Genomic DNA, 26538 nt, shown 5'->3' on the forward strand with positions numbered 1-26538 from the left:
GGCCTGTACACACCACACACAGACTTGTATATACCACACACAGGCCCATATATTACAGAGATTCATATAACACACACAGGCCCATACTCCATACACAGACCTGTACACCACACACAGGCCTGTACACACCACACACAGACCTGTATATACCACACACAGGCCCATGCACACCACACACAGACCTGTATATCACACACAGATTCATATGTCACATATAGGCCCATACTCCATACACAGACCTATACATCACACAGACCTGTACACCATACACAGGTTCATACACCATAAACAGACATGTACATACCACACACAGACCCAAACACCACACACAGAACTGCACACCACACACAGGTTCATATACCACAAACATGTACACCACACACAGACCTATATACCACACACAGACCTGTACACCACACATAGTCCTGTACACCACACACAGATTCATATACTATACACAGGACCACACACCACACAGAGACCTGTATACCACACACAGGCCCATACACATAACACACAGACCTGTACATCACACATAGATTCATATACCACACACAGACCTGTACACCACAGATAGACCTGTATATCACACACAGACCCATAGACCACACACAGGCCCATATACCACAGATAGAAGCATACACTACACACAGGCTCCTACATAACACACAGACCTGTATACCATACACATCACACATAGTCATATACTACATACAAGCCCATTCAGACCACACTCACACTAAAAATAAACAAGTCTTGAATCCAATAAAAGCATTCTAAATTTAATACTATCCTTTTGTTAATATACTTGTTTTACCTTAATAATTTTATTACATATAAAATTAGATTCTAAGACATGACATTTTATAGTAAGATGTATATTATCTATCAGCAATGAATTAATGTTGAGTAACAACTTCATTATCCAATAGCAAAAGCAGCCTGTCTCAACACTGATGAAATATATGTGTATTTCTTATGGAACAAAGGTCAGAAACCACAAAAATATGATCTTTGCATACTGGGCCAGTTTTAATCTTTTGAATTTATGTTTGAAGTTTTCCAAGCAGAAAACATTTTAGAAATGTCTCTGAAAATTTGATGGAAATCATTTTTTAAAAATTTACCCTTTTGCTGAAGAATATTAGCTGTATCTTTTCTTGGTGTGATTCGATGACATTGACCTTTTCCATGAAATACAGGGTTGTAGCAAAGCTGAGCCAGCCGCTTCACTCTGCTGGTCAGGGTTGGTGTCGTCTGTTGTTCCATCACCGGGAGAAAGTGGCACATAGTGGGATGAATGTAAAGATGCTTGACAAACACATCCTTTCGTGATTTTATGTATAAAGTAGCTTTAATGATAAAATCATACGCCAGGGCTGGAGGGATGGTTAGCAGCACTTACTGCTCTTGCAGAGGACCTGGGTTCCATCCCTGGAAGCCACATCAGGCAGCTCACAAACCACCTGTATTTCCAACTCCAGGAGATCTGATGCCCTTTCTGGCCTCTGAAGGCACAGGTACTCATGTCACATACCCACAGACACACAGACAGACAGGCAGACAGGCAGACACACAATTGGTTAAAGCTCTGAATGTTTAAAATTAGAAGTATAAAAGTATACTTGGACACATAAACCTCATAGCAATAATCTAGTAGATAATAATCTAGTAGAAAGATTTTTGTTAATAAGGTTTAAGTGTGTAGTCCTGGGTGGCATGGTGCTATGTAGAACAGGCTTTATCACAGAGATCTTTCTGCCTCTGCCTCCCAGCTGCTGGGATTAAAGTCACATGGTCATAAAAGGTTTTCTCTGTGTAGCCCTAGCTGTCCTTAAACTCACTGTGTAGACCAGGCTGGCCTCAAACTCGGAGAAATACACCTGACTCAGCCTAAGCCCTGTGTTAAAGGTGTGCACCGCCACATCTGGTTCATAAAAGGAATTTTAATGAACACCATTTTCAGGCATCTGGACTTTATTTCTATAATTATATATTGAGTTACTTTTATCTCAGAAAACTTAGCCTTCAAAATCTCCATAAATCAAGGAAATGTTACAAAGCAATTATAAAAGATTCTTTGTATTAGTTTTCCAAATGTATTTAAAGTCATACATCTTGATTAGCATAAAACATTTTTATGTCTTGTTTTCTATTGCCCTTGAATACTAAGGGGGATATCTAAAAGTTAATTTCTTTTTAGAATGTTTTAGAAGAAAATTCTTACCAAAATTTATGTAGCAAATAAAAAATTTTGTTACTTAACCTACTTTTATCTTATGCCTTAATGAATACTGTTTTATGTAAACAATAACAGTACTTTGAAGTCTTTATTTTAGATGTTTATTGTCCCTCTAGAATATTTCCTTGAGAAGATCAGATATCCCTTAATGGTATGTTCAGAACATCTTAATGTTCTGTGAAGCACATTCAATGTGCTCAATATTTCATTTTAATAGATTTTAGAAAGTTAAGAGTATGGAAGTTTATATGGTAAGAAAGGATAGATCTATCATGTCTATAATACAATAAGCCCAACTTATATCTATGACAAAGAAAAGTTAGGATCCTCTGCTTTTGTTCATGCTTTGTTGTAAATTGTGTTACTGGTTTTTAGAGTCACCTACCCGGGGCTGGGGAAATGGATCGGTGGGAAAGCCTGATGACCCAAGTTCAATCCCAGGTCTCACATGGTTGAAAGAGAGAACCGATTCTAGCGAGCTGTTACCTGACCTCTGAACGACAACATTGCATGCCTGTGGACCACACACTTACACACAGGATAAATTTTGGGTTGGGTGTGGTGGCCACGCCTTTAATCCCCGCACTTAGGAGGCAGAGGCAGAGGCAGGTGGATCTCTGAAAGTTTGAGGCTTACCTTGTATACATGGTGAGTTACAGGCCAGCCAGTGAGACCCTGTTTTAATTTTTTTAAAACAAACAAACGTGTTTTTAATTAAAATTTATAAAAAATTTAAGTGACTTCTCAGGTTCAATAGCTGTCCTTTTAATCCCTACATTTCAGTTAGGCTTGGGTAACATAAGAGCCTTAAATGACCTATTTCTTTTAAGAGGCTGAGGAGAAAGATGACTAAAGTTTAAAATAGTTTAAAATGTTTATAGGCTTATATGTGTAGCTGTACACACAAAAATGTTTCAATACATGTGTCAATAATGGCAATGTCAAGCTAAGCCAAGGTACAAGGGCAGGAGGTTCACCTTAAGTTTAAAACCAGCCTGGACTCCAGGGTGTGCCCCCTTATCTTAAAACACACACACACACACACACACACACACACACACACACACACACACACACACACACAAAACAAAAACCTATTGGCCACAAGATAGAGTCAGAAGCACAGACTAATAGACCCACATACCAAATGACACATAAGAACAATTATAAATGTCACATTGTACTCTTAAGATCATGAAAGCATTCTCCCTGGGAGCCTCATAAACTTGGTATTTCTAGTGCCTATACAAATTACAGTGGAGATCTCTCACATTGAAATGCAGACAGCCAGGCTCCCTGGGAACCATAGGCCCTTGATCTTAACCCCACAGTAATGTGTGGATACCCCAAAAGTAAACAAGATGGCCAGCCTCAGACACTGGAGGTAGTTTTTCCTCACTTCAGCTGCCACAATGAGTCCAAGTGGCTCTCCTACTTCTCATTCAGAGACACAGATTAGAACAGGCACCAGGGATGTGACTCAGTAGATACCACCGTTGAGGCCCAGAGTGTGGCTGCCTGCAACCCCAGCACTCAGGGGCCAGAGACTGGGAATTCCTGAGGGGAACTAGAGTAGCTGGAGTCAGTCAGCTCTGGGTTCAGGAGAGGCTCAATAAGTGGGGAACAATTGAAGACAGGAGAGATGGCTTGCTGGTTAGAGCACTGGATGTTCTTACAGAGGATAGGGTTCAATTCCCAGCACCCATGTGGTGGCTCTCAACCACCTGTAACCACAGTTCCAGGTGGTCCCATGCCCTCTTTGGGATGCCAGGAGGACCAGGTATGCATATGATGCTGACATACACGCAGACAAAACATGTCCATATGTGATTTTTTTATTAGAGAACAATTGAATGAGACACTCAGTATCTAGGCTGAAGGAGTTAACAGGCACTTCTGAAATTACAAATTCCAGGTCAAAATTTGAAGCCCCCCCCACTTTTTTTTTTTTTTTTTTTTTTTTTGCCAATTCACCAATGTTACATTGTAGGTAGTTTTTCCTCCTGGTGGGAAAAAGGGAAGGTGATAGCCAGACAGCTGCCCAGATTCCTCATACATCTCAATCTGCAGGGCCCAATCAGCACAGGCTCAACTACTTTCCTCCCAGGTGGCCATTGTCCCTTGATGGAAATGGAGAGGGCCCAAGTCACCTGAAGTGCTGGGGTTCTTGCCCTTGGCTGGCTGGCTGAAGCTGGGCATCTTTGTTCATCTCTGCCACCTTAAGTTTCCCCGTATTCCAAATGAAATTGGGAAATAGAATTCAGTAAAGAAAAATGGGCTTGCTTATAGTTGGGACTGTGTCAGCCTTACAATTTATAAAACATTTTTCTTTTTATTGATGGTGTGTGTGTGTATGGGGGCAGGGTTATACACAAGCATTCAGGTGTCCCCAGAGGCCAGAGGGCGGTGCTTGGAGTTGTAAGCCTCCATGTGGGTGCTGGAAGAGCAGCCGGTAACTGAGCTTTCCAGTTTATGAGACACTGTTAGCCAAAGGCCAGCAGGCCTGTCACCTCTCTGTGACACAGCTTGTTTGGTCCTTTCCTGTGAGAAGAGGGGAAAGGCCACTGGCACTCAGTCTCCTGGCCTCCTTTCTCAACAGTCCCTGGACTCTGAGCACTGAGGGGCACAAGTCTCTCTCTAGGATTTCAGATACCCCCTCCTGTCCCAGTGAGCTCTCCTTCAGCTTAGGTCCTATTTACAATTAGATGCCCAGTGTATCCGTTCAGTTCACTAACTGGGGGAATATCGTGTGGGCTTTATTTTTGTGGCACTGGGGATGGAGCCCAGGGCCTCCAAGCAGGCCGGGCATTGGTGGTGCACACCTTTAGTCCCAGCACTCGGGAAGCAGAGGCAGGTGGATCTCTGTGAGTTCGAGACCAGCCTGGTCTACAAGAGCTTGTTCCAGGACAGCCTCAAAAAAAAAAAAAAAAAAAAAAAAAAAAAAAACCCACAGAGAAACCCTGTCTCGAAAAACCAAATATATATATATATATATATAATCTCCCCAGTAGCCAGGTGGTGGTGTAGGCCTGTCTTAGGGTTTCTATTGCTGTGAAGAGACACCATGACCACAGCAACTCTAATAAAGGAAAAACATTTCATTGGAGTGGCTTACATTTTCAGAGGTTCAGTCCATTATCATCCTGTGTGGCATGATGGTGTATAGTAGTCTGCCTTACTAGGAGTGGCTTGAGCAAATAAGAGATCTCAAAGCCCGCTTTCACAGTGACTCACTTCTTCCAACACGACCACACCTACTCAACAAGGCCACACCTCCTAATAGTACCACTTCCTTTGGGGCCCATTTTCTTTCAAACCACCACAAGGCCCATAACCCCAGCTACTCAGGAGGCAGAAGAGGCAGGAGAATCAAGCCAGTCTGGTCTACAGAATGAGTTTAAGACCAGTCTGAGAACTTAGTGTGACCATATCTCAAAATAAAGTAGGCTAGGATATAGCTTGGTGGTAGGACATTTGCCAAGCAAGGATGAGGCCCTGGGTTCGATCCCAACTACTAAAAAAAGAAATTTTTTTTTCAAATCCTCCATGAATAGAATAGTAAAAAACAATAAAGGATACTATTACATTTTTGTTATTGTTGTTTTTGTCTTTTGTTTTGTTTGGGACAAGGATTCTCTGTGTAGCCCTGGCTGTCCTGGAACTCACTCTGTAAACCAGGCTGACCTCAAACTCACAGAGATTTTCCTGTCTCTGCCTCCCAAGTGCCGGGATTAAAGGCGTGCACCGCAGAGTAGCTCACATTTTACCGTAAGAGATCAATAAAGACTGCACTATATGTGGTCATGGATGTCCCAGAGTCCTCTGTTTCCACCCCCCAAGTGTTGGATGATGACAAGTGTGCTGGGGGTCAAACCCAGGGCCTCATGCACACCAGGCAAGCACTGTGCCAACGGAGCATTGCCAGCCCTTCGAGAATGTGTTTGATTGGCATCTGGCAGCCTGTGAGGTCTCTTACCTACAGGCATGGCTGTGTTCTCTCCTGTGGCTGGGGGGATTCCTTTCATTGATGCTGCTCCTCACCCTCAGTGTCCTCAGCCCCTGGGACAGTGACTTTGTGACATAAGCACCTATCAGAGTGCTTGGGACACAGTCACCTTGGATTTTTGTCCATTGTGAGCTGTTGTCTTGGGAAAAATCAGCATCAAGGAGAAGAATTCCTGCTCCCTGGCCACAGTTTCCAGAGGATCAAGTACCCTGACGCCGGTGAATGAGAAGAGCTTTTAAGTAGCACACTGTTGTGTATGGTGCCCCACCCCTCTCCACTTCCTCTTTTACCTCTCCATCATTCCTGTGGCCTCGAAGGGCAGCTGCAAACCAGAGGTGAAGCGTGAAGAGATTGTAGCGATGTGGTAGGCAACACTTATTATTCTGTGTGGTGTCCGACGCTAGCTCTCCACACGGCCCTCAGTCTCACAGCTCTCTCTCATGCCTGGCTGCCCCACACCCATCAGATCGCGCTGGCAGAGAGGAGCCTCACACCAGCCCAGCAGCTCACATTTTTATTTGTCTGTGGTGATTAAGTATCCCAAAGTGATTGATATGCTGGCTTTCACTCTTCGATGATGGAAAGTCAGCACAGCGTTTCTATCTCGGGGAGAGAACACTCTGGAAGAAAGGAGCCAAGTATTTTCCGTCTGTTCTGTAGGCTCTGCCTGACTCAGTCGATGAATGCCTGCATCTCTGTTTGCAGTTTGAATTGAGTTCTGTGGCATTGCAGGAGCCGACTGGGTGCTAAATCATCATTATGAATTTTGGGTTTTGTGGCATTGAGGTAGCTGGGAGCACTAGGCAGGAAGCAGGGTGTGTGTGTGTGCGTGAAACTGGGGGTGAGCTGGGGGTATTCTGTGTTCCGACAGGTGTTGTTCATGCCATGTGCAAATAGTACCAGCACAGCCACTTATTTTTAATTACATCTAGTGATTTTGTGTGTGTGCTCATGTGTGGGGATCCATGGACAAGATGTAGAATTCAGGTTTCCCCTTCCACCACATGGGGCCCTGGGGTTGAGCTCAGGCTGTCAGGCTTGGCAAGTGCATTTTCCTGCTGAGCTGTCTCACCCATCCCCGCATGACCATGTCTCTAGAATGTGGATACCCTGCACCCGGTGTCAGCCTGCCTGTCCTGTCCCCACCTCTTAAGGTCCATGGCTTGCTCTGCAGGTAGTATAGCTAGGGCTAGTTCTGGGGTGGGCTCTGTGAAGAGAGTGTCTTCAGGGGTCACGGGGTGCTTTGTCACCATCACCTTCCTTCTCTGATGTGCGTTCACTCCAGCCCCTTACCCCTGGGCCCTTTCTTCAATTACCACGTGCAGCTTGCCGCACTAGCCTTAACTATCCTATGCTGCACACCATCCTTTGTGTGTCTGCATGTTGTTGTACATATGTGTTTGAGTGCATGTGTGTGGAGTCAGAAGACGGCCTCGGGAACCATTCTCTGAGTGCTGTTCATCTTGCTCTTTTTGAGACAGCATCTCTCACTAGCTTGGAAGTCACCTAGTAGACTAGGCCGGCCAGCCAGGGAGCCCCAGGGATCCACCCATCTCTGCCTCCCCGGCACTCGGTTACAAGTGTGCACCACCATGATATTTAATGTGGTTTCATGGTTGCAGAACAAGTACTTTACCCACTGAGCTGTCCCGCCCCATCCTGGCTTCTGTGTTGACTTTCACAGTCCTGACTAAAAGCCAAGCCTCTTTGGAGAGTTGCAGACCAAGGAGAGACCCTGCCTCAATTAAGAGGATGGCTCTTGAGAAACGGCGATGGAGAGTGGCCTCTGCATATACATGCATGCATTCACACTTGATATGTGTGTGCACATGCACATATACACATGTAAAGGGGGGGGATAGGAAGAAGATTCAACTTGGGCTAGGGAGATGGCTTAGCACGTGAGAGCATTTGCCCAAGCAAGCCTGACGACCTGCGTTCAATCCCTGGAGCCCATACGGCGGAAGGAGAGAACCAACTTCCATCAAAGGTATAAAGTCTCAGCTCGTTTTTTGTAAAGGTATTTTTTACCCTGGAAATAGGTTCACACAGGAATGACCTTCTTTTTGGAAAATGTGGTTTGGATTCCAGTTACCTGCTTTCCAATGGTATGCACCCCGATCTGCAGGGCCAGCTTGAAGTCTGGCTTTAGAAGCAGTACCTTATGTAACTGGGAGGGAAGGAACCCTTTGGGGAGGTGTGCCATCCTCATGTTTCGGTGTAAGAAGAAATAGAAGTGTAGGGAGGGAATATTCCGTTTATGCTCATCTTTGAAATTCCAGGATGATGACTTCTTTAGCGTTACATTTTTACTCAGCATGGCACTTCTTACAGAAATGGTTCTGTGAGGCTGGCACTTCTCAGCCAGTGAGTGGAGGCTCTTCCTGTCCTGCAGAAGTGGAGGGAAGTTGCTCCAGCAGGCTCTGAGCAACCTTTGGCAGGAAGGTTATATAAACTCAAGTTCCTATCTCCCAACAGCTGTGTCTGTCTGTGTGCGTGTAGATGCATATGCATGTGAAGGCATGCATGGTTTGGGGGTCATAGATTGGCAGCAGGGGTCTTCCTTGATCATACTTTACCTTATATATTGTGGCAGGCTGTCTCACTGGAACCCAGAGCACTGATTGGGGTCTAGCCAGGCAGCATGCTTTGGGGGGATCCCCCTTTCTATCTCCCATGGGCTAGAGTTGCAGGTGGCTGCAGGTCTGCCCATCATTTATGTGGGTATTTATTTTGCTGCAAGCTCTTTACCCACTGAGCCATTTCTCCCCTCCCCCTCACACACAATACCCGTTGTTTAATAGTCATTGAGAGCACGATTCCTCAAAGTAGTCAGGCCACAGGGCATAAGATACCACAGGGCATAAGATCCCTGGCTTTGGGAGGTGGTAACAGGAGGCTCAGGAGTTCAAGGTCGGCCTCAGGTACATATCAAGTTTAAGGCCAGCCTGCACTACATGATTACAGTAGGAAGGACAGATCCAGTTTGATATAGTTTAGACACTGTGAGGTGTTACAAAACTCCTTGTCATCTTTGTAGGACAAGTATTCGGGGCAGCAAAATAATTGCATGCCTGAAATTGTAGGAATGAAGCATCAATTGCTCTTCTCCTCTGACAAGCATTTTGGCATAGACAAAGGGTCTCAAAGATGCCCCTAGGTGAGGGATTAGGTTGGTGGTGTCATTCTCCCCTCCATCTATGGAGACGGGCAGGGCACTTTCAGGCCAAACCCATTCATGCCTGGCTAGGAACATGGGCACACATTTGATAAGTGGATGCAGCATGAATTCACTGTCATGAGATCCGTGTTTCCAGGGTTCCTCTCAGGGCCTGGCATTCAACGCTAAACCAATCTTATTAAAACTGCCTTTCCGCCTTATCCCTGTAGTCATTAAGTGGGCTGGAGAACTCTTGAGTGTTGCTGCACTATTCTGGGGTTCCTGGAATTCAGCAGTTCATCAGGCATGAACAGTGCCATCTGCCACTTGTGTACTGGGGTGAGTGTCATCAGAGGGCTCTGTCCTAGCCTCTATTGCTTTGATAAAACACACTGACCAAAAGCAACTTGGGGAGGAAAGGGTTTATTTGGCTTATACTTCCAGGTCACAGTCCATCACTGAGGGAAGCCAATGTAGGAACTCAAGGCAGCAACCTGAAGTAGAAACAACGACCACTGCTTGCTGGCTTGCTCTCATAGGCTAGTGCGCAGTTAGCTTCCTCATACAGCCCAGAATTACCTGCCTAGGGGATGGTGCTGCCCACAGTGGACTGGGTCCTCCTACATCAATTAAGACAAGATACGCCCTTACAGATATATGTCCACAGGCCAACCTACTAAGAACAGGCGATGCTAGGGTGTATTCTAGTTAATACTAATATTAACTAGGACAGTTTCCTTTACTAACATAGACCAACATGGGTCCCAAGCATAGCTTCTTCAATTGTCATCAAGGGTGTTTGGTTTTCCTTGTCTTAGCTAGCTTTTCTAAAGAGGTCTAAGACACCCCCCACCACACACACAGGGCCAGTGAGTAGCCAGGTCTGCACCCCTCCCCCCAACTAGGTATACAGCCCAGGCTGGTTACTACAGCTTGCAAAGAGACCTGGAGTGTGGAGAAATGAACTTTTAAGTGACTTGTGTGAACTGTCTCCTTGGCTTCCCCTGTGCCCTTGACTTGTGGTCCCTTCATGGGTCTTCAGAACCAGGTTACCTTTCTTCAGCAATCATGCCTGCCTTCTCCCCACCTTTCCTAATACTTGTACCTCCTGTTGACCTTCAATTCTCATCTCCCTGACAGCTGTACACTACCAGGCCTGCTTTACCCAGTGCTGGGATCGAAACCAGGGCTTCTTGCATGCTAGGCAAGAACTCTACCACTAAGCTACATCCTCACTTCCCTCCTCTTCATCTGTAATTCTAATTCCCCAATGCCTTGGAACCCAAAATCCACAGTCTGGCTTGGGGAGCATGGACATCCAAAGCCTCTTACAGATGCAAGGTGGCTTCTGTTGACCAGTACATTCACGTACTGGCCCAGGAAAGCCAGAGTTGACCCTGACTTGGAAAAGGAGCCTGTCCATCAATTTCTCCCTTGAGGGAAGCATTCAGCTTAGCTAGAGGAAGGAAAGAAAGAAACTAGCTCTGGTTACTTTTTGTTTCTTTATACATTGAAGCTATTTTTAAAGTTGCCTTTCCTTGGTCCATTGCTTGCTACTCCTCCCACCACCCCTCCCTTCAAGGGCCTCAAAATTAACCTAGACACAGAGCCACGCTGTCTTTGATAGTGCGTACTGTCTGCAGTTGGCAGTGGATGGGAGGATTTTTAAAACCCTTGTAAGGCCTAATCAGCTAATCCAGGGCTTGCTTAGCATCCATGAAGTCCTGGATTGGATCCCAGCTCTTTGTAAACGGGGTGCGATGGCATATGCCCATCATCCTAGCACTACAGAGATGGAGAAAGGATCAGAAGCCCAGCACCATGCCCCACCCACCACATCATGAGGTTGGGACTGGCCTGGGCTGCTAACAACGTTAGTCAACGCTATCGTGGAACTTGTAGAGTCAAGAGTGAAAACCCCCTTCTTTCTGATGTCATTCCCAGAAGAGGCTACTCTGTGACTCTCCTGGGAGATTAAACAGGAAGCCCAACACTAGCATTTGTTCCCTTTAAAACCTTTTCATCCTATAGATAATGCCATGTGGCTTCTTAATCTAAAAACATGTTTTTGACAAAGTCTTACTGTGTCACCCTGGCTAGCCTAGGACTCTCTATGTAGACCTACGAACTACAGAGATCCACCTGCCTCTGCCTCCCAAGAGCTGCGATTAAAGGTGTGCGCCATGATGTCCAGCTTTCCCTCCCTTTGTGGTCTTTTAACTTGCCAATGTACGCTAGCTGTCTTCCCATGGCCATATGTCATCCGTGGTCATCTGTATAGCTGAGAGGCTTCTGTTGCTCAGTAGCTTCCTGAGACATGGAGTCATGGCTCTCACTGTGTTTAACCCAGAGTGACTTAACCAGGCCCCAGGAGAAGAACTTAGGTGTCCAGTTTTTCCCTGACATGAGCCGTGCTGTACACATTCTTTGCGCTCTCATGAGACTCTTCTACAAAGAAACATTCTAACAATGGAGCATAGGTAAAGTAAGCCCCAAGCAACACACAGGAATTTGATAAATTAAGGATGGTCCTGAGGTGAAATGGATGCCCCCAGCACTATGCCCGGGCTTCAGTGCTTTTGCCCTTTGCTACTGGAGAGCAAATATTCAAGTTTCTGGGAGGCTAACATCTTGAACAGGTGTGGTTACAGCAGGGCAATCTTTAAGAAATGCTCAGTCACCTGAGTTTAGTCTGTCTCAAAAATTCCTCCCTTTACCTATGGAGTGTAGTCCTCAATTAGGCAGGAAGCAGGGGACAGAGATCCCAAGGCTTGAAGCAGGATGGGGAGTACATTTGCTTGGTTTTGTTCCTCTGAGGCTGGGCTGCCACTGAGCATGCATTATGTAGTCTTCCTTGGTGACAGTGACTATGCCTGCTATGTGGCCTGGGAGAATGTTATCAGTGAAGGGTTCTTAATGAGCCTTTCTTGTTTCATTAGTCATTACACTGTCCCTATTGGCCTGGAGAACACTAAATACCTCATACTGTTTTGCATGTAAATCATAACTACTTTGTCTTGTAAATCATAGCTGTTTTGCATGACTGCTGGTTATTTCCTTGCACCCTTTCTCACTTTGCACTGGGAAGGTCTGGTGGGAATTTCTAGGTGCAAGGCAAAAAGAACTGGAATGCAGGGAAAAGATGGGTTGATGCCACCATGTCTAGCTTGACTCTCTGATGTCACATCCTCATGGCTCTGATGCAGCATGGGTCACCCACCGATTGCTCTTCTCTGTCATGTAAAGCTTCTGCTGCTACCCCAATCTTCTGCTTTGCACCCTGCCCGCTCATGGCCCTGCTCATTTTAGCTCTCGGGCCAATAGCTACAGGATTTGTGAGTGAAGCCTGGCGATTTAGCAGTTAGCAAGAATGTGGATTCTGGAAGATTCTGGAAGAATCACACATCCAGCTTTTAACCCCAGTTCCTGGTGCTTCCTCCTGAAGACAGGCACAAGGCAGATGTTGATGCTCATCTGGGCTGTGGCTGAAGAAAGCCCGCACTTTATTCCATGTGTTTGGGGTTACAACAGAGCCAATCCTAAATGCTAGAGTCCCTGTGTGAATTTTTAGGCACCAGCTCCTTCTGGTTTGTTTTCATGACTTCACGCCAGCTTATTTCTCATGTAGGGGCATTTGTAAAATCGCCGTTGGTGTTTGAGGTTTAAATTTCACAGCTGTTTATTCTCTGTAAGCCCTCTGCAGCCAGGAAGTTAAGACTGTTGATCTGGGCATGGCAGCAGCCCCAGTGAGGTGCCCTCAGATAGCTCACCCATGGCTCCTGCTTGGGTTGTTAAGTGACATCATGATTCTGGTGCTGACTCTTAAGAGAAACAGGTGGTGGAAGTAAATTGGGGACCTTAACCCTCTCAGTAGACTCACTGGCATGGTAGAAACCTGTCCATCTACAGCAGTGGTTCTCAAGCTATGGGTCTCGACCCCTTGGGGGTTGAACGACTCTGCCACAGGGGCTGCCTGTGTTACCTTTGGAAAACACAGATATTTACATCACAGTCCATAACAGTAGCAAAATTACAGTGCTTGCTGACTGAACCATCTCCCCAGCTCCTATTTATTTATTTATTTATTTATTTATTTATTTATTTATTTGGTAATTTGTGGTACTGGGGATAGATCCAAGGCCTTACACGTGCTCAGCAAATGGTCTGCTCTTGAACTACACCCCAGCCTTTATTTAATGTAATTTTCATTGCTAATTGCTGCTACACTAGATAATGTTCGTCTATAAACTAGCATGGCAGATTAATATGGTTCTTTCTCAGGATCCTTGTGGATGGGTCCCAAATGCTCATAGGCACCAGAACCCATGGGTGTTTTAGCATCTTACGTAAAATATCCTGATCTTGGCATATGCTCATCGAACGTCATCCCATCTACCGTACCACCTCAGAGTTACTTACACGTTTTGTTTTGAAATTGGTTTATGTTTGTTTGTATTTTATGTGTCAGAGTGTCTTGCCTGCATGTCTGTGTACCATATGTAGTAGTGGGTGGAGGCCAGAAGAGGGTGCCAAATCTCATGGAACTGGAGTTACCGATGGTTGCTAGTCATATGTGGGTGCTGGGAATCAAACTTGGGTACCCTGGAAGGGTAGTTGGTTTTCTTAACCACTCAGCCGTCTTTCTAGCTCCCTTGGAGTTACTTTTATTACCTAATACAGTGTCAATGCCTTGCTGATAGCTATTATACTGTGCTTTTAGGGAATAATGACAATATTTCTGTGTAATACAGATGCATTTGTCCTCTAGTACTTCATTCTGAATTGTTTGACTGGACAATTGTTGAACTGAGGCACAGGAGTGGGGTGGGGTGGGGTGGGGTGGCGGGGACTTCCTATACCATGGTCAGTTTGGGCAAGAGGAAATTTGGTGAGGGGCTGAGGTGGGGGGGGACACATTTTAAACGGACAGTATTGAAATGTTGGCCTAAGTAGACGTTTTCCTTTGGCAGTAGGAAACCACTGAAGGTGTGGGGGGCAGGCAGTAAGTTCAGGGCCTCCTGAATTTACCCTATCACCAAGCCACATTTCCAACTTGAAAATCAGATTTTTTAAAAAGGACTGGGCATTAGCTCAGTGCAAAGGGCTGTCCAGGCTCAATCCACAGTATTGGTATATGTGTGCTAAAGTTCATGCTTATGTACGCACACGCACACGCACACGCACACGCACACGCACACGCACACGCACACGCACACACACTTTTTAAAATGCCATGTGAAACTAGAAACTAGATTAAAAGACACAATACCAGCCCAGTGCTGGCTCTGCTTGGGAAGGACGTGCTCTTTGCTCCTTGAAGTCATTTTGGGAAACCCTGTGCAGCACTTGGTGCTCAGAAAACCCTCCTCATCGTTTGGGGCCCTTCTCCTCTCCTGGGGCTACCGACGATGAAGGCCCATCCTGTTTGCCTTGCAGCCTCTGCCTCCTGCATGCCAGCCACCTTTGTTCCTACCGCTTCGGATCACTGCCCTCCCCTTCTCCTAGTGTTGTGTGGGCTTTTCTTTCTTTGGTTTTTTTCATTCCTTCATGATTCTTTCCTGTTCCCATTGCACTGAAAAATGGCTAGACTCCAGTTTCTAAGAAGCCATGAAATGGAACCAAGAATTCTTCTGGTTCTTATTAATGTCCCCACCCATGTTTTTAAAGTGACAGTGGCTTTCTCCTAGTATAATTGTCCCTGGTTATGTTGGCTGATGCCCCCTCTGCACACTCCCTCCCCGGGAGTGCCGTCTTCCTGCCTTCCAGGGTGTGTTTTATTGAAAATTAACCTTTCTGCAGGTCGGCCCCTTTGTTTGGGAAGAGCACCTCTCCTTCCAGTCTATGCGAGCCAAGTGTGGTCAATGTGTGTGTATGTGTGGTTAGCCCAAGAGAGCCAGCTCAGCCCCTGCAAGGCAGCAGCACGATTGTGACATCAACAGCAGCCAGATCAGCACCTCCAGAATGGCAGTGGGGACCAGCCTGCTATGTGGACACGCTGTCCTCGAACCCATCCAGCACTAGAGCCTGCCCGGCTTCTCCAACGGGGGCCCCCATCGCCATAGCACCGTCGTTGAACATACCTCCACATGGCAAAATAAAAGCCCCCATACGGTGGTGCCCACTGAGGAAAGCAGACCATCTGGCTCAGGAGGAGACTCCACACAGAGAATTGTACATGTTCAGGAGCCTTCAACTGCTGCCCTGTATCAGGGCAGAGGGGCTACAGCTGGGCAAGGCCCAACTGAAGAAGTGCCCACAACGTCTGCCTGTGGCATGCCCCTACCCAGAGTGGGCTTCCTTCCGCTCCTCAGAAAGTCTCTCCGCCAGCAAACCATGGCCTACTTGTGGGGAACTAGATTCAAGCGCCAAAGAGGCTCTTTCAGAAGAGAAGGCCCACCTGTGCCGAGCGTGGAAAGGACAGTAGGTCACCAGGAGCAACTATTTTTGCTTTCGTATGACGAAACTTTATGACCCTGTGTCCTCAGGGGAGAAGGCTTTTTCAAGCATGTGACACTGAATGCCTTGCACCTGGTCTTCATGGGGTACAAGTGACTGGCTGGGGAATGAAGGACAAAGAGCCCAGTGACGTTTGCTGGACTGTGGGCAGATCTTGCATGAGCGGGGATGTGACTGGCATAGGTGTGGGGTGGCTGCATCTTTGCGTGCCCCTGCGCCAGTCTTTTTGTAACAGTTGGCTATAAGATGGGGGTTCTTGGGATGGGAGATGTTCTTATGTGTGGGTCCACTGGAGGATTATGCAGTGACTGTGGGAATTTGGCTATTTACACTCTGAATAGAGAACGATGAGTTATCAAAGTGCTAAGTCCTTGATTTGATGGATTCTGTAAATGTGGCCAACAATAAGGACATGTCAATAAAACAGAGGAAGCATGAAGCAAGGGTATAGTGCACACCTGTGATCCCAGTGCATGGGAGGTAGAGATGGGAAGCTTGCGGGGCGGGGGTCCTCTTCAGCTACGTAGTTTGAGGTCAACCCGGGCTGAAGGGCTTTGATATACTTAGGTAACCTGTCAGACATCACCCTTAAAAGCTGGGTGCTAAACCAGATAGTCCTCTACCACAGGAGCTCAAGTTGAACCCTGGAGCTAAGGCTACCAGGCAGGTATAGAGAAATAAGAGTCCATTCAAATTCCTGGCACAGACCCCATCACCGAGGGCCAGGTCTGTTATGGAAGAAGGCAAAATTGCTGAGCAAGCATCACCCAAGGAAGGGACAACCCTAAGAATTCATCCACATGGTAACGCAATTCGGGGGTGGGCAAGGGGCACCTACCATGGAGAAGTCATGTCTGTTTTGTGAGTTTTCATGGAACTGCCCCCAAACTGTAGTTAAATTACATGTCTTTGTTGAGTAAAACAGATTGGAGTCACTTGCTTGAAGTTTGCATTTGTGTGGAAGAATGGAGTTTGTTAGAAATTAGAGATGGTGTGTTCTCTGTGGGCCCTTGAGGCCCTGAGCCCAGCACAAGCCATGGTTGTCTGCCAGCTTTGGCTGCCAATGGGAGGAGTCTCATGGGCCTACTTCTCTGTCCTGGATGGGAAGTAGAGGGTAGGCCATATCCATAGATGTTCCAGCTGCCTTCAGTTGGACCATTCCCAGCTTGGAGCCTCTCTTATGTGGGCTTACTTTGGGGACTGAGGTGAGGCAAGAGGCATAGACTCTATGAAAGCTCACGGGTATATGGGTTCTCACTTCAAGAAAACTGCTCAGGCACAGGTGTGTGTGTGTGTGTGTGTGTGTGTGTGTGTGTGTGTGTGTGTGTGTGTGTGGTGTATATGTGTGTTGTATGTAAGTGTTTTGTGTGTGTATGTCATGGTATATGTGAATGTTTGTGTGTGTCACAGTGTATGTGTGGTGTGTGTGTGTTTGTGTGTGCGGTGTGTGTGTGTGGTATATTGTGTGGGGTGTAGGTGTGTGTGTGTGGTGTAGGTGTGTGGTGTGTATGTGTGTGGGGGTGTGTGTGGGTATTCAGAGGCCGGGGGAAGACATAAGATGCCCTCCTTTGTTACTCTCCACCTCACTATTCCTTTGACTCAGGGTCTCTCCGTGAGCGTGGAGCTCCTCCCTCTTGGATAGACCAGTCAGCAAGCTTTAGTGACCCTCTTGTTTCTGCCCTAATCAGTGCTGGGGTTACAGGTGTTTGAAAGGTCATGTCCAGCTTAGTATGTCACTAACCTCTCTCTCCAGTACTTGACCCCTTTTGGATGGATGGGGTCTCATATATTCCAGGCTGGCCTAAAATTCATTATATAGCTAAGAGTGGCCTTGAACTTTTGATTCCCCTGCTCCCCTCTCAGGAGTGCTGGGATTACTGCCACACACCACCATGCTTAGTACTGGAGGTCAAACCCAGGACTTTGTGCATGCTGGGCAAGCATTCTACCAGTGGAGCCACCTGTCCATGCTGGGCAAGCATTCCACCAATGGAGCCACCTTCCCAGTGTCCCTGGGCCAAGAATTCTTGCTGTGGGTCCTGATAGACCACCAGGAAATGTCCCCAAGCCTCAGATTTCCTGTTTAGCCTTTGTCCTCTCTCAGATTTTCGCCTGCCTTTCCACACATTTCTAGCAGGCACAAGTCAATTGATGTCTGTAGCACCATGTGCCTGTGCTTGTCTGGAAGAAATACTGAGTCATAATTTTTTTTTAAGAAAAAAATATCATTTTTTCCAAAGCCTAATTCTCTCTAAAGCATATTTTAATCCCATTTCATCTTCAAGCTAGTGTACATTCTTGTGGCTGGGTTGGCTCATTTGCAAGGATCTCTGGGGGAAGGGCTCTGAAGCTCTTCTTGGGTTGAGCCATCATTTGCTGGGGGTTGAGTCCATTTCTGACTTCGGTTTTCACCAAGATGGGGACACACTGTTGTGCCCCTTGGAGCCCCTTGAGTTTGTTGCCTTTGCTTTGTTGGTGAAAATCAAAGGTGTCTGTGTACAGGGGCACCAGGAGGGTCATGCATTACCACAGAGATGACAGGGCGTGATGAGCCCCTCTACCTGGCTGTGGAGATTCATACTTGGATGAAGTCACGGTTGACAGTATCTTTGATTTTTGTTGTTTGTTTCTCCTTAAAACAATGTCTCATGTTGCCTAGGATGACCTCAGCATTGCTATTTCTCTAAGAATTACCTTGAACTTCCGATCCTCCTGGCTCCTCCTCCCAAGTGTTGGCATTACAGGCGTGCGCCACCATACCAGTTTTATGTGGTTCTTGGGATCGAACCCAGAACTTTGTGTGTGCTGGGAAAGTACTTTACTAGTTAAGCCACAAGCTCAGCATAGTTATTAGCATCTTTGAAATCTTGTCAGAAAGGCAAAATCAGCAATGCCTTGCCCTGCAGGAGGAAGGGTTTGAGTCTTTGATCTCCAGGCAGAGTCTGGATCTTCAAAGACTCCATTCCCAGTGGTGCCTGGGAGTGGCAAGTGCTTTGTGGACACAGACAGATGGCGTTCACATCATCTGTTAACCATCTCAGTGCTTCCCCTGTGTCTCCTTCAACCCCAAATATCAACCCACATCGGGGACTGAGTTCCAATGTGGGTAGAACCAACATGCCCTCTAAGACAGTCCCTATCAACATTAATGAATGAAATCAGGTATAGGTGTGTGTGTGTGTGTGTGTGTGTGTGTGTGTGTGTGTGTGTGTGTGTGAATTCCCAGCTCCACTACTCCTGCCCCCCTTCCTGATGCCCCCTCTGAACATTCTTTGCCAACATGGAATGAGTGAGGGGTCCTCAGTTACTTCTAAATGTTCCAATAAAGCAACTTGCCAGAGATGTCCTGTAACATAAATAAGGAGAAGATTGGAAAACAGGTGCATGATGGGACCTGAGTGCCAAGGGCGTCACTGAAGCCTCCACCACCTTATTTAGAGGAGATGAAGGATCATTCGGAGACTGCCAATAGCAAATTCTATTTAAATTGAAATTTGAAAATGGCTAGCACAGCTGGGGAGCAGTTCCAGGGTTTTCCCTGGAACACAGCGGGAGGGTGCACAGTTAGTATCTACAAGTGTGTTTGTCTGGATAGCCACAGCCCTTTAATCACTGATACCCTGTGTGCCTTAGGAGTGTATTTAAATGCAAGACACTTCTAATAAGATTAATAAATCATTGGTTTTTGCAAGGATATGTGAACAAATCTGTGTCTTTTTATACTTACTACCTGTGAATCCTTGCATCTCTCTGTGGTAAACTTACCATATGTACTCTGTTGTTCATAGCTGGGTACAAATCTAGAATGTTTGCTTATACTCTTTAAGGAGGGTCCAGGAAAATGAGGGCTATTGAAACAGGTTAGCAGAAACCCAGGGACAGCTGGAAGCAAAGTTCTTGATCGTTGCACCCTGGGAAATACTGTGTTCACCAATTCCCCTTGTACAGTGTGTCTGTTGTCTTGCTCTTTTCTGTGTCATGTGAGAAATGGCACTCAGCGACTGAATTGTGAAATCAGCATCGAGGAGAATGGGCTGAGAGGCCCGAGCCCCGCCCCCTCCCCATCACTGTCCCGTTTCAGACTGTTTGGACTGTTTCCTAAATGCTCCTTTTTTGTTTCTTTGTGCTGGTTCTGACACTTCTTTAACTTGATAGAGTGATCCTTTTTGATTTGAGTGGAAATCATTTCAGAGTAAAAACTTCTAGAAATTTTAATTAATTCTAGGGGGACTTAACTTTAATTGATAAGTTCTAAAACATTTACATTATGCATGAAGTGTAGGGGTGTGTAAATTTGTAGGCTGTGTTTGGCAGTAGCCAGATTGGGCTGGGGGACATGTATGTGTTCTGTGTGTGTTGGTAGAGTTGTCTAGTTTTTTGAAATTGTGACAGGATGTTGTCATCTTACAAAGTTCACTCTGCAGCCCTGCAAAAGTTACCAAATTCAGTGAATAAATAAATAAATGTTTTTTAAAAAATCAAGGGCCAATGAGAGGGCTCAGTGGGTAAAGGCACTTGCCTCTAAGCCCAACGACCTGAGTTCTATTCCCAGGTCCTCCTGGTAGAAGGGGAAAAACTGACTCCTGCAAATTGTCTTCTGATGTTCATGCTTGTGCTGTGGTGTGTGCACACACACAATTTTTAATCACAAAAATGCACTTAAGGTAATCACCACCTGTACAGCTATGCTTTCCACAGGGTGGGCATGCCTGATGGTTTATTAAAAGGCATTCACATTTGTTGTTCATCTGTTTATTTTTTAAGCCAGGGACAGCCCTCCCATGCCAGGAGGCCTAAACCCAGATGTAGGATATGTGATAAAGGGAGGTGTGGTGACTGCAGCCTAAGGCCTGGCCTTCAAGAGGCTCAGCCTCTGCCTGCACAGGATTGCTGTTCTGGAACACAGCCGGGGACAGCCCTGGCTTTGTGTGGCCACCTGTCTAAGCCTGTGGGTTAGACATCCAATCAGATGGTGTTTCTGACTTCTAAGCGGCCAGCTGATGATTTTCAATGATTTTATTTCAGCCAAACTCAGGCCCTGAACTGGTTCTGTCCGAAGAAGAACAAAGTGACAATGAAGATAAGGAAGAGACAGAGCTGGGCGCCATGGACGATCAGCGCAGTGTGATCCTTCACCTCATCTCACAACTGAAACTGGGCATGGATCTAACCAAGGTGGGCTGGCTAAGGCTGCTGTGGCGGCGGTCGCTGCTGTGAAGGGTGACCAAGGCTGCTGCGGCGGCTAGCTGCCTTCAGGCCTTTCCTGCTCTCACCTGTTCCCTCACTGTGGCTAGGCGGGGAAGCCAGAATGGGCAGGGGCCTAGCATTGGCTTCTTGTGTGGATATTGTAGGAATAACTGGAAAAGACCCACAAGCCTCATACATCACACACACCCCTCACATACAAACATGCAAAGACGACACAAACATACACAGATACCACACATAGACACCTACATACCATACACACATACACATATACACGCACATACGTGTACATACCACACAGAGGAGATACATCATATATATCCCCATGAGAGAGTGGGGGGTGGGGGGGAGAGAGGATTCCAAGTAGCACTAGCTGACCTCAGACTTCTGTTTTAGCCAGGGCTGTCCTTGAACTCCTGATCATCCTGCCTCCCCCACCTTCTGAGAGCTGGGATTATGCTACCACTTCTGGCCTTTATTCTTTCTTTTTCTTTCCCTCCCCTCCTCCTTTGTGTCTGTCTGTCTTTGTTTCTTGAGATAGGGTTTCTATGTCTATTATCCATTGGGCTGTCCTCAAATCCCCGGCTCAAGCCGTACTCCTGTCTTGACTTCCAAAGCCCTGGTGCTGTAGGTGCAGACCACCACATCCAGCCAGGAAGATCATTTTTTGGGTGACTTTTCATTCAGGATCCAAAGCCTCCTTTGGCTTCCTGGAGCTACTGTGTGCTTGCTGCTTGCTCTCCAGGGACTGGGGATGAGTGACAGCCTCATGGTAGGGTCGTAGGGAAGATTAGAGTAGCCTGCAGAGGTCATTGCGACACAACAGCCATGGAGAGAAAACCCAGAAGGCAGATTGGAGCCAGGAGCAAGGGCACTTGTGTCTGCCCAGCCTTAAGGCCTTCTGAAGGTTGCCATTAGTGTTCACAGCAAGTCTGTAAGGGGTAGGTAGCCTTGCTGGTGCCTCCAAACCCAGAGTTGGGTGGAGAGGGTCAGGGTCCTGCAGACACACAGGTTTCTTCCTGAGTGCATGTAGGGAGTGCAGTGACAGGCAGGAGAGAGACCTCCACCTACAACTCGTGTCTTGTAGAGCGGCAGACACCATGCCCCTCACCTCAGCAGTCGCCTCATTCTGGAGGCAGCAGGAAGGTGGCCCTGCAAGAGAACTGAATGTTTCCTGGAGTCTCGGGGCACTGAGAGATGGAGGAGAGTCTGGACTTGACAATTCGGTCTGTGTGTGTTCCCCTGATCATGGTGCCTCTTTGGAAGGGTGGTGAGGATGAGAGGTGGCATGCAGAGGACGTAGCCCAGTGCAGGACACAAGCAACTGTGTCACCATTCCTATCGTTATAGAACGCCACAGTGTGATACTGAGCTCTGTGGTGTGGCTGAAGAACAATGAGCAGAGAGAGACGGGGTAACGCCCACAGGGTAGGTCTACACTGTGAAGAGCGCCAGGGGACTGTGGATGTTCTTAGGGAGGCCAGAGCATTGTTTGCATATGGTGAAACCTTCACCAGTGAGTTTGCTGAGAATGGTTTGGAGCCAAAGAGTGGACAGGAAGTCTCTGGAGAGGAGGGTGACAGATCATGGTGAGCCGTCACTTGGAGATGACTAGGAGAGACAGTAAAGACAAGAACTTGAAGAAGGCAGATAAACTTCTTTTTTTTTAATACTGTGGGGTTTTATCTGTTGAGACTGGGTCTTATGAGGCACAGGCTGCCCTTGAACTTGTCACATAGCTGAGGTGACCTTGACCTCCAAGTCCTCAAATTATAGGTGGGCACTGCCACATTTGGCTCTATTGTTTTGTGTTTTTTTTTTTTTTTTTCCAGGGCTGAGGACCGAACCCAGGGCCTTGCGCTTGCTAGGCAAGCGCTCTATCACTGAGCTAAATCCCCAACCCCTTGTTTTGTTTTTGTAATAGGATCTTATGTAACCCAGCCTGACCTTGGACTGACTGTATAACCAAGGGTAACTTTGGATTTCTGATACTCCCATTTCTATGGACTGAGTCATTGAGAGTACAGGCATATGGTAACACTCCTTGTTTGGGCAGTTTATGGGGATTGAACCTAGGGCTTTGTGTATGCTAGGCAAATACTCTACCATTGAACTGCCTCTCCACTTCAGAAAGTTGCCTTGGAACGTCTTTGTGGGTTTCAGTACAAGTGTGTCTGATGCCCTGGCTGATTGTGCCTCTTTAAACACAAGAGGCACCCCAAAGTCCCTCATTTTCCCCTTTCCTGCAGCACACGGATGTTCCTGCTCTCTGCCGAGTAAGGCCTACTCAGTTCCTCTCCTAATTTCAGCCTTCTTGCTGAATAAATCTGTTAGAAATGCATGACTATTTAAATAGCTGCCTATCCTAGGTGATTACATAAGACTCTGGGATGGTGCTTGAGTTAATGCCAAGGGCATGTAGGTGGCATGATCCCAGAGTGCCATCTAACAGAGCAGTGTCTCCAAATAGTGGGCCCCAACCTACCAGTAGGTTGTAAAACCAATTTAGTGGGTCAGTCAGTCAGTTGTAACTATGACAGAAAGTATCAGAGTATGGTAAGAGTCTTTGATGTCAGTTCTATTGTGCTGGGTCATAGTGCAAAGTGTTCTCATTGTAGATTGCACTTTTAAAATGGCTTGCAAAATTCAGGACTGAAGTGGTAGATGACAGGACAGACTAGGAAATTGAAATTGCTCATATCAAATATGGAAGGGCAAAGAGGCTTGACAAGAGCTATCTGATGGCCAGTTGACCATCCAGGAGACTCCGTGCATGGCTCTTGTCTGGAGCTATGAAGCTGGCATTATTATTTTATAGCTTGTGAATGCATTTCCAGAGACATAGCCTAATCCTCAAACAGCAAACATCGGCTTTACCTAATGCCTGGAAGGAGAATGAAAAATTGATTTCAAACTCTTTCATTCCAACAAAATATTGTGATGAATGTCTGGGCGCTGTATGATGGGTAAAAGAATTTCGTTAAGGAAATTCAACCAGCTATGTTGCATAAGTTAAGAAACAGAGAGTGGCTGGAGAGATGGAGAGTATCTGTGCATGAGAAAGAGAGAAAAAAGAGAGAGGAGTGTGTGTGTGTGTGTGTGTGTGTGTGTGTGTGTGTGTGTGTGTATGTGTAGCATGTATATATATTTTTTTCCCAGTGCTGGGAGGCAGAGGTGGGTCCCAGTGTTGCTAGCCACACAGCCTCGTTTACTTGGTCAGTTCTAGTGAGAGACCCTGTCTCAGAAAGCAAGGCGGGAGGTGGTGGAGGAATGATACCCAAAGTTGTCCCCTGGCTTCCACATGTACACATGAGCTCATCACTCATCTACATATGTGCATCTGCACACACATGAACATACACGTACAGAAATGAAGGAGGAAGAGGGGGAGAACTGAGGAGGAAAAAGTCCTTACCCTTTATTTTGTAAAGTCTGAAATCCCAGCTGAACCTTGGCGGGTGGCCCCGGGCACCTTTGCTCTTTGGACTTGCACCGGCTGTTCTCTCCAGTGTGAAAGCAGCATCATGGAGCTGCTCCTGGGGTTGTGAATGGTCTTTGGGGAAAATGCACCTGTCTGCAGCACCTTTCACTGGAGTCTGGCATGCTCCCTAGTGGCAGGAGGGGCCAACTCTCTGCTCCCTCTGTCTCTGTCGTACTCTGCCTTCCTGGCTGCAGGGTCATTCATTTCAGATTTCAGGAAAGCCCAAACTGAAGAGGACCTACTCACTTCTAGATTGACTCAACCCTCCTTGAATGAATTGTCCTCCCTAATCCTAGTGCAGGCCCCACTTATTTATTTATTTATTTATTTATTTATTTATTTATTTATAACTTCCCTCAAAGTAGTTCATTGTCTTAATTATGTTAATGGGAAGAAAGGCAGTCCTCATGGATGGCTCAATAAATCTGCAGCCTGGATGCCAGACCACTTGGATGCCATCAGTCTAAACAGCTGGGCCATCACTCACTCTCTGTCAGAGGCAGACAGCCCAATTAGTACTCAGCACTTCTTGGCTCCGTATCTCTGATGTCCGTTGCCCAAGGAGCAGTTGATGAACTGACTTAATTTGTAAATGCACCCAGAAAAGGAGGAGGAGCCCTCTCCCAGCAGGAGACTGTATGAGAAAGAAATGAGAGCTGGCCAGAGATCTGTTGGAGAGGAAAGTTGCTGTCTTGGCTGGAATGTTCTGGTCCAGGCTTTAAGCCCTGGTGGTGGTCTTGTCAAATCTCAGTGGTGCCCCAGCAAAGGGTGAGAGAGGAGTCAGTCATTCCAGATCAAGCCTTTGTTGTTCTAGTCCTCAGCTCTGCCAAAGCCATGGTGGCAACGTTAGAAAGTGCAGGGTGCTGACCCGGGAGGTTGGGCTTGGTGATGGCGGTGAGGCCTTATCCCAAGTAGGATGGTTAATAAGTGTCAGCATGACAGGCTCTTGACAGGCCAGCCTCCGGGGATGTCTGTGAAAGGTTACTTAGATTGGGGTGATTTTAAGTGAGAAGATGGGCCCTAAATATGGATGGTGCTGTCCACTGGCTGGGAGTCCTGACTGCATTGAGAGGAGACAGTGAGACCCTGCGTCTTGACTGGGGATACAGCGTGACCAGCCACCTCTTGCTCCTGCCGCTATTCTTTTCCCATCGTGATGGACTGTGCCTCCAGAAAGACAAGCCAAGATAAACCCATCCTTCCTTTCCTACCAGACACTGATCACAGCAAGTATGAGATAGGGTGTGTGAAAGTGGCAACCTTTTGTGTGGCATCCCAGTTCTTAGGTAAGCCTTGTCCTCTCTAAATCTGAGGATTCCTTGAGCTACAGCAGTGGTTCTCAACCAGTGGATCTCCACTCCTTTGGGGATTGAACAACCTTTTCACAGGGGGTGCCTAAAAACACACAGATATTTACATCATAACAGTATCCATACTACAGCTAAGAAGTAGCAACAAAAATGTTATGGTTGGGGGTCACCGCAACAGGAGGAACTGTATCTTTTTTGTTTGTTTGTCTTGTATTTTTGAGACAGGGTTTCTCTGTGTAGCTCTATAGACCAGGCTGGGCTTGAACTCACAGAGATCCTCCTGCCTCTGTCTCCAAAGTGCTGGGATTAAAGGCATGCGCCAGCACTGCTCGGCTGAGGAACTGTATTAAAGTGTCCACACATTAGGAAGATTGAGAACCACTGATCTGCAGTGAAGTTGTATGTACAGTGTGCTGCCATGCCTAGTTTATTCGATGCTGGGGATTGACCTCTGGGTGTCAAGTGTGCTAGGTAAGCAGTCTTAACTGAGCTACGTTCCCAGTCTCCAGAGGTCTAAAATATTGCCCCCTTTTGAGAAAAGTATGTAACTACCAGGGCCTAGTGGGCTATGCCTATTGTAACTAACTGGGAGGCTGAGACAGAAGATTCAAAGTTAAGGCTTCATGGCTAATAGGGACAGCTTAGCAATAACCCTGTCTCAAAAGGTTAGCAAAC

At 46.6% G+C, this 26538-nt stretch overlaps 1 protein-coding gene across 2 annotated transcripts in view; it reads left to right on the forward strand.

Moving 5' to 3' along the window:
- Nucleotides 1–26538, forward strand: part of Osbpl10 (oxysterol binding protein like 10) — a 227022-nt gene that overhangs the window by 185118 nt on the left and 15366 nt on the right. For both annotated transcript variants that reach the window (XM_027415312.2, XM_027415313.2), the window contains one exon: nucleotides 20890–21039. In XM_027415312.2, the coding sequence (XP_027271113.1) occupies nucleotides 20890–21039 (150 nt within the window). The remainder of the gene's footprint in view (nucleotides 1–20889; nucleotides 21040–26538) is intronic.

The sequence above is a fragment of the Cricetulus griseus genome, chromosome 4 (genome assembly GCF_003668045.3).
Source record: "Cricetulus griseus strain 17A/GY chromosome 4, alternate assembly CriGri-PICRH-1.0, whole genome shotgun sequence".
Classification (NCBI taxonomy): domain Eukaryota; kingdom Metazoa; phylum Chordata; class Mammalia; order Rodentia; family Cricetidae; genus Cricetulus; species Cricetulus griseus.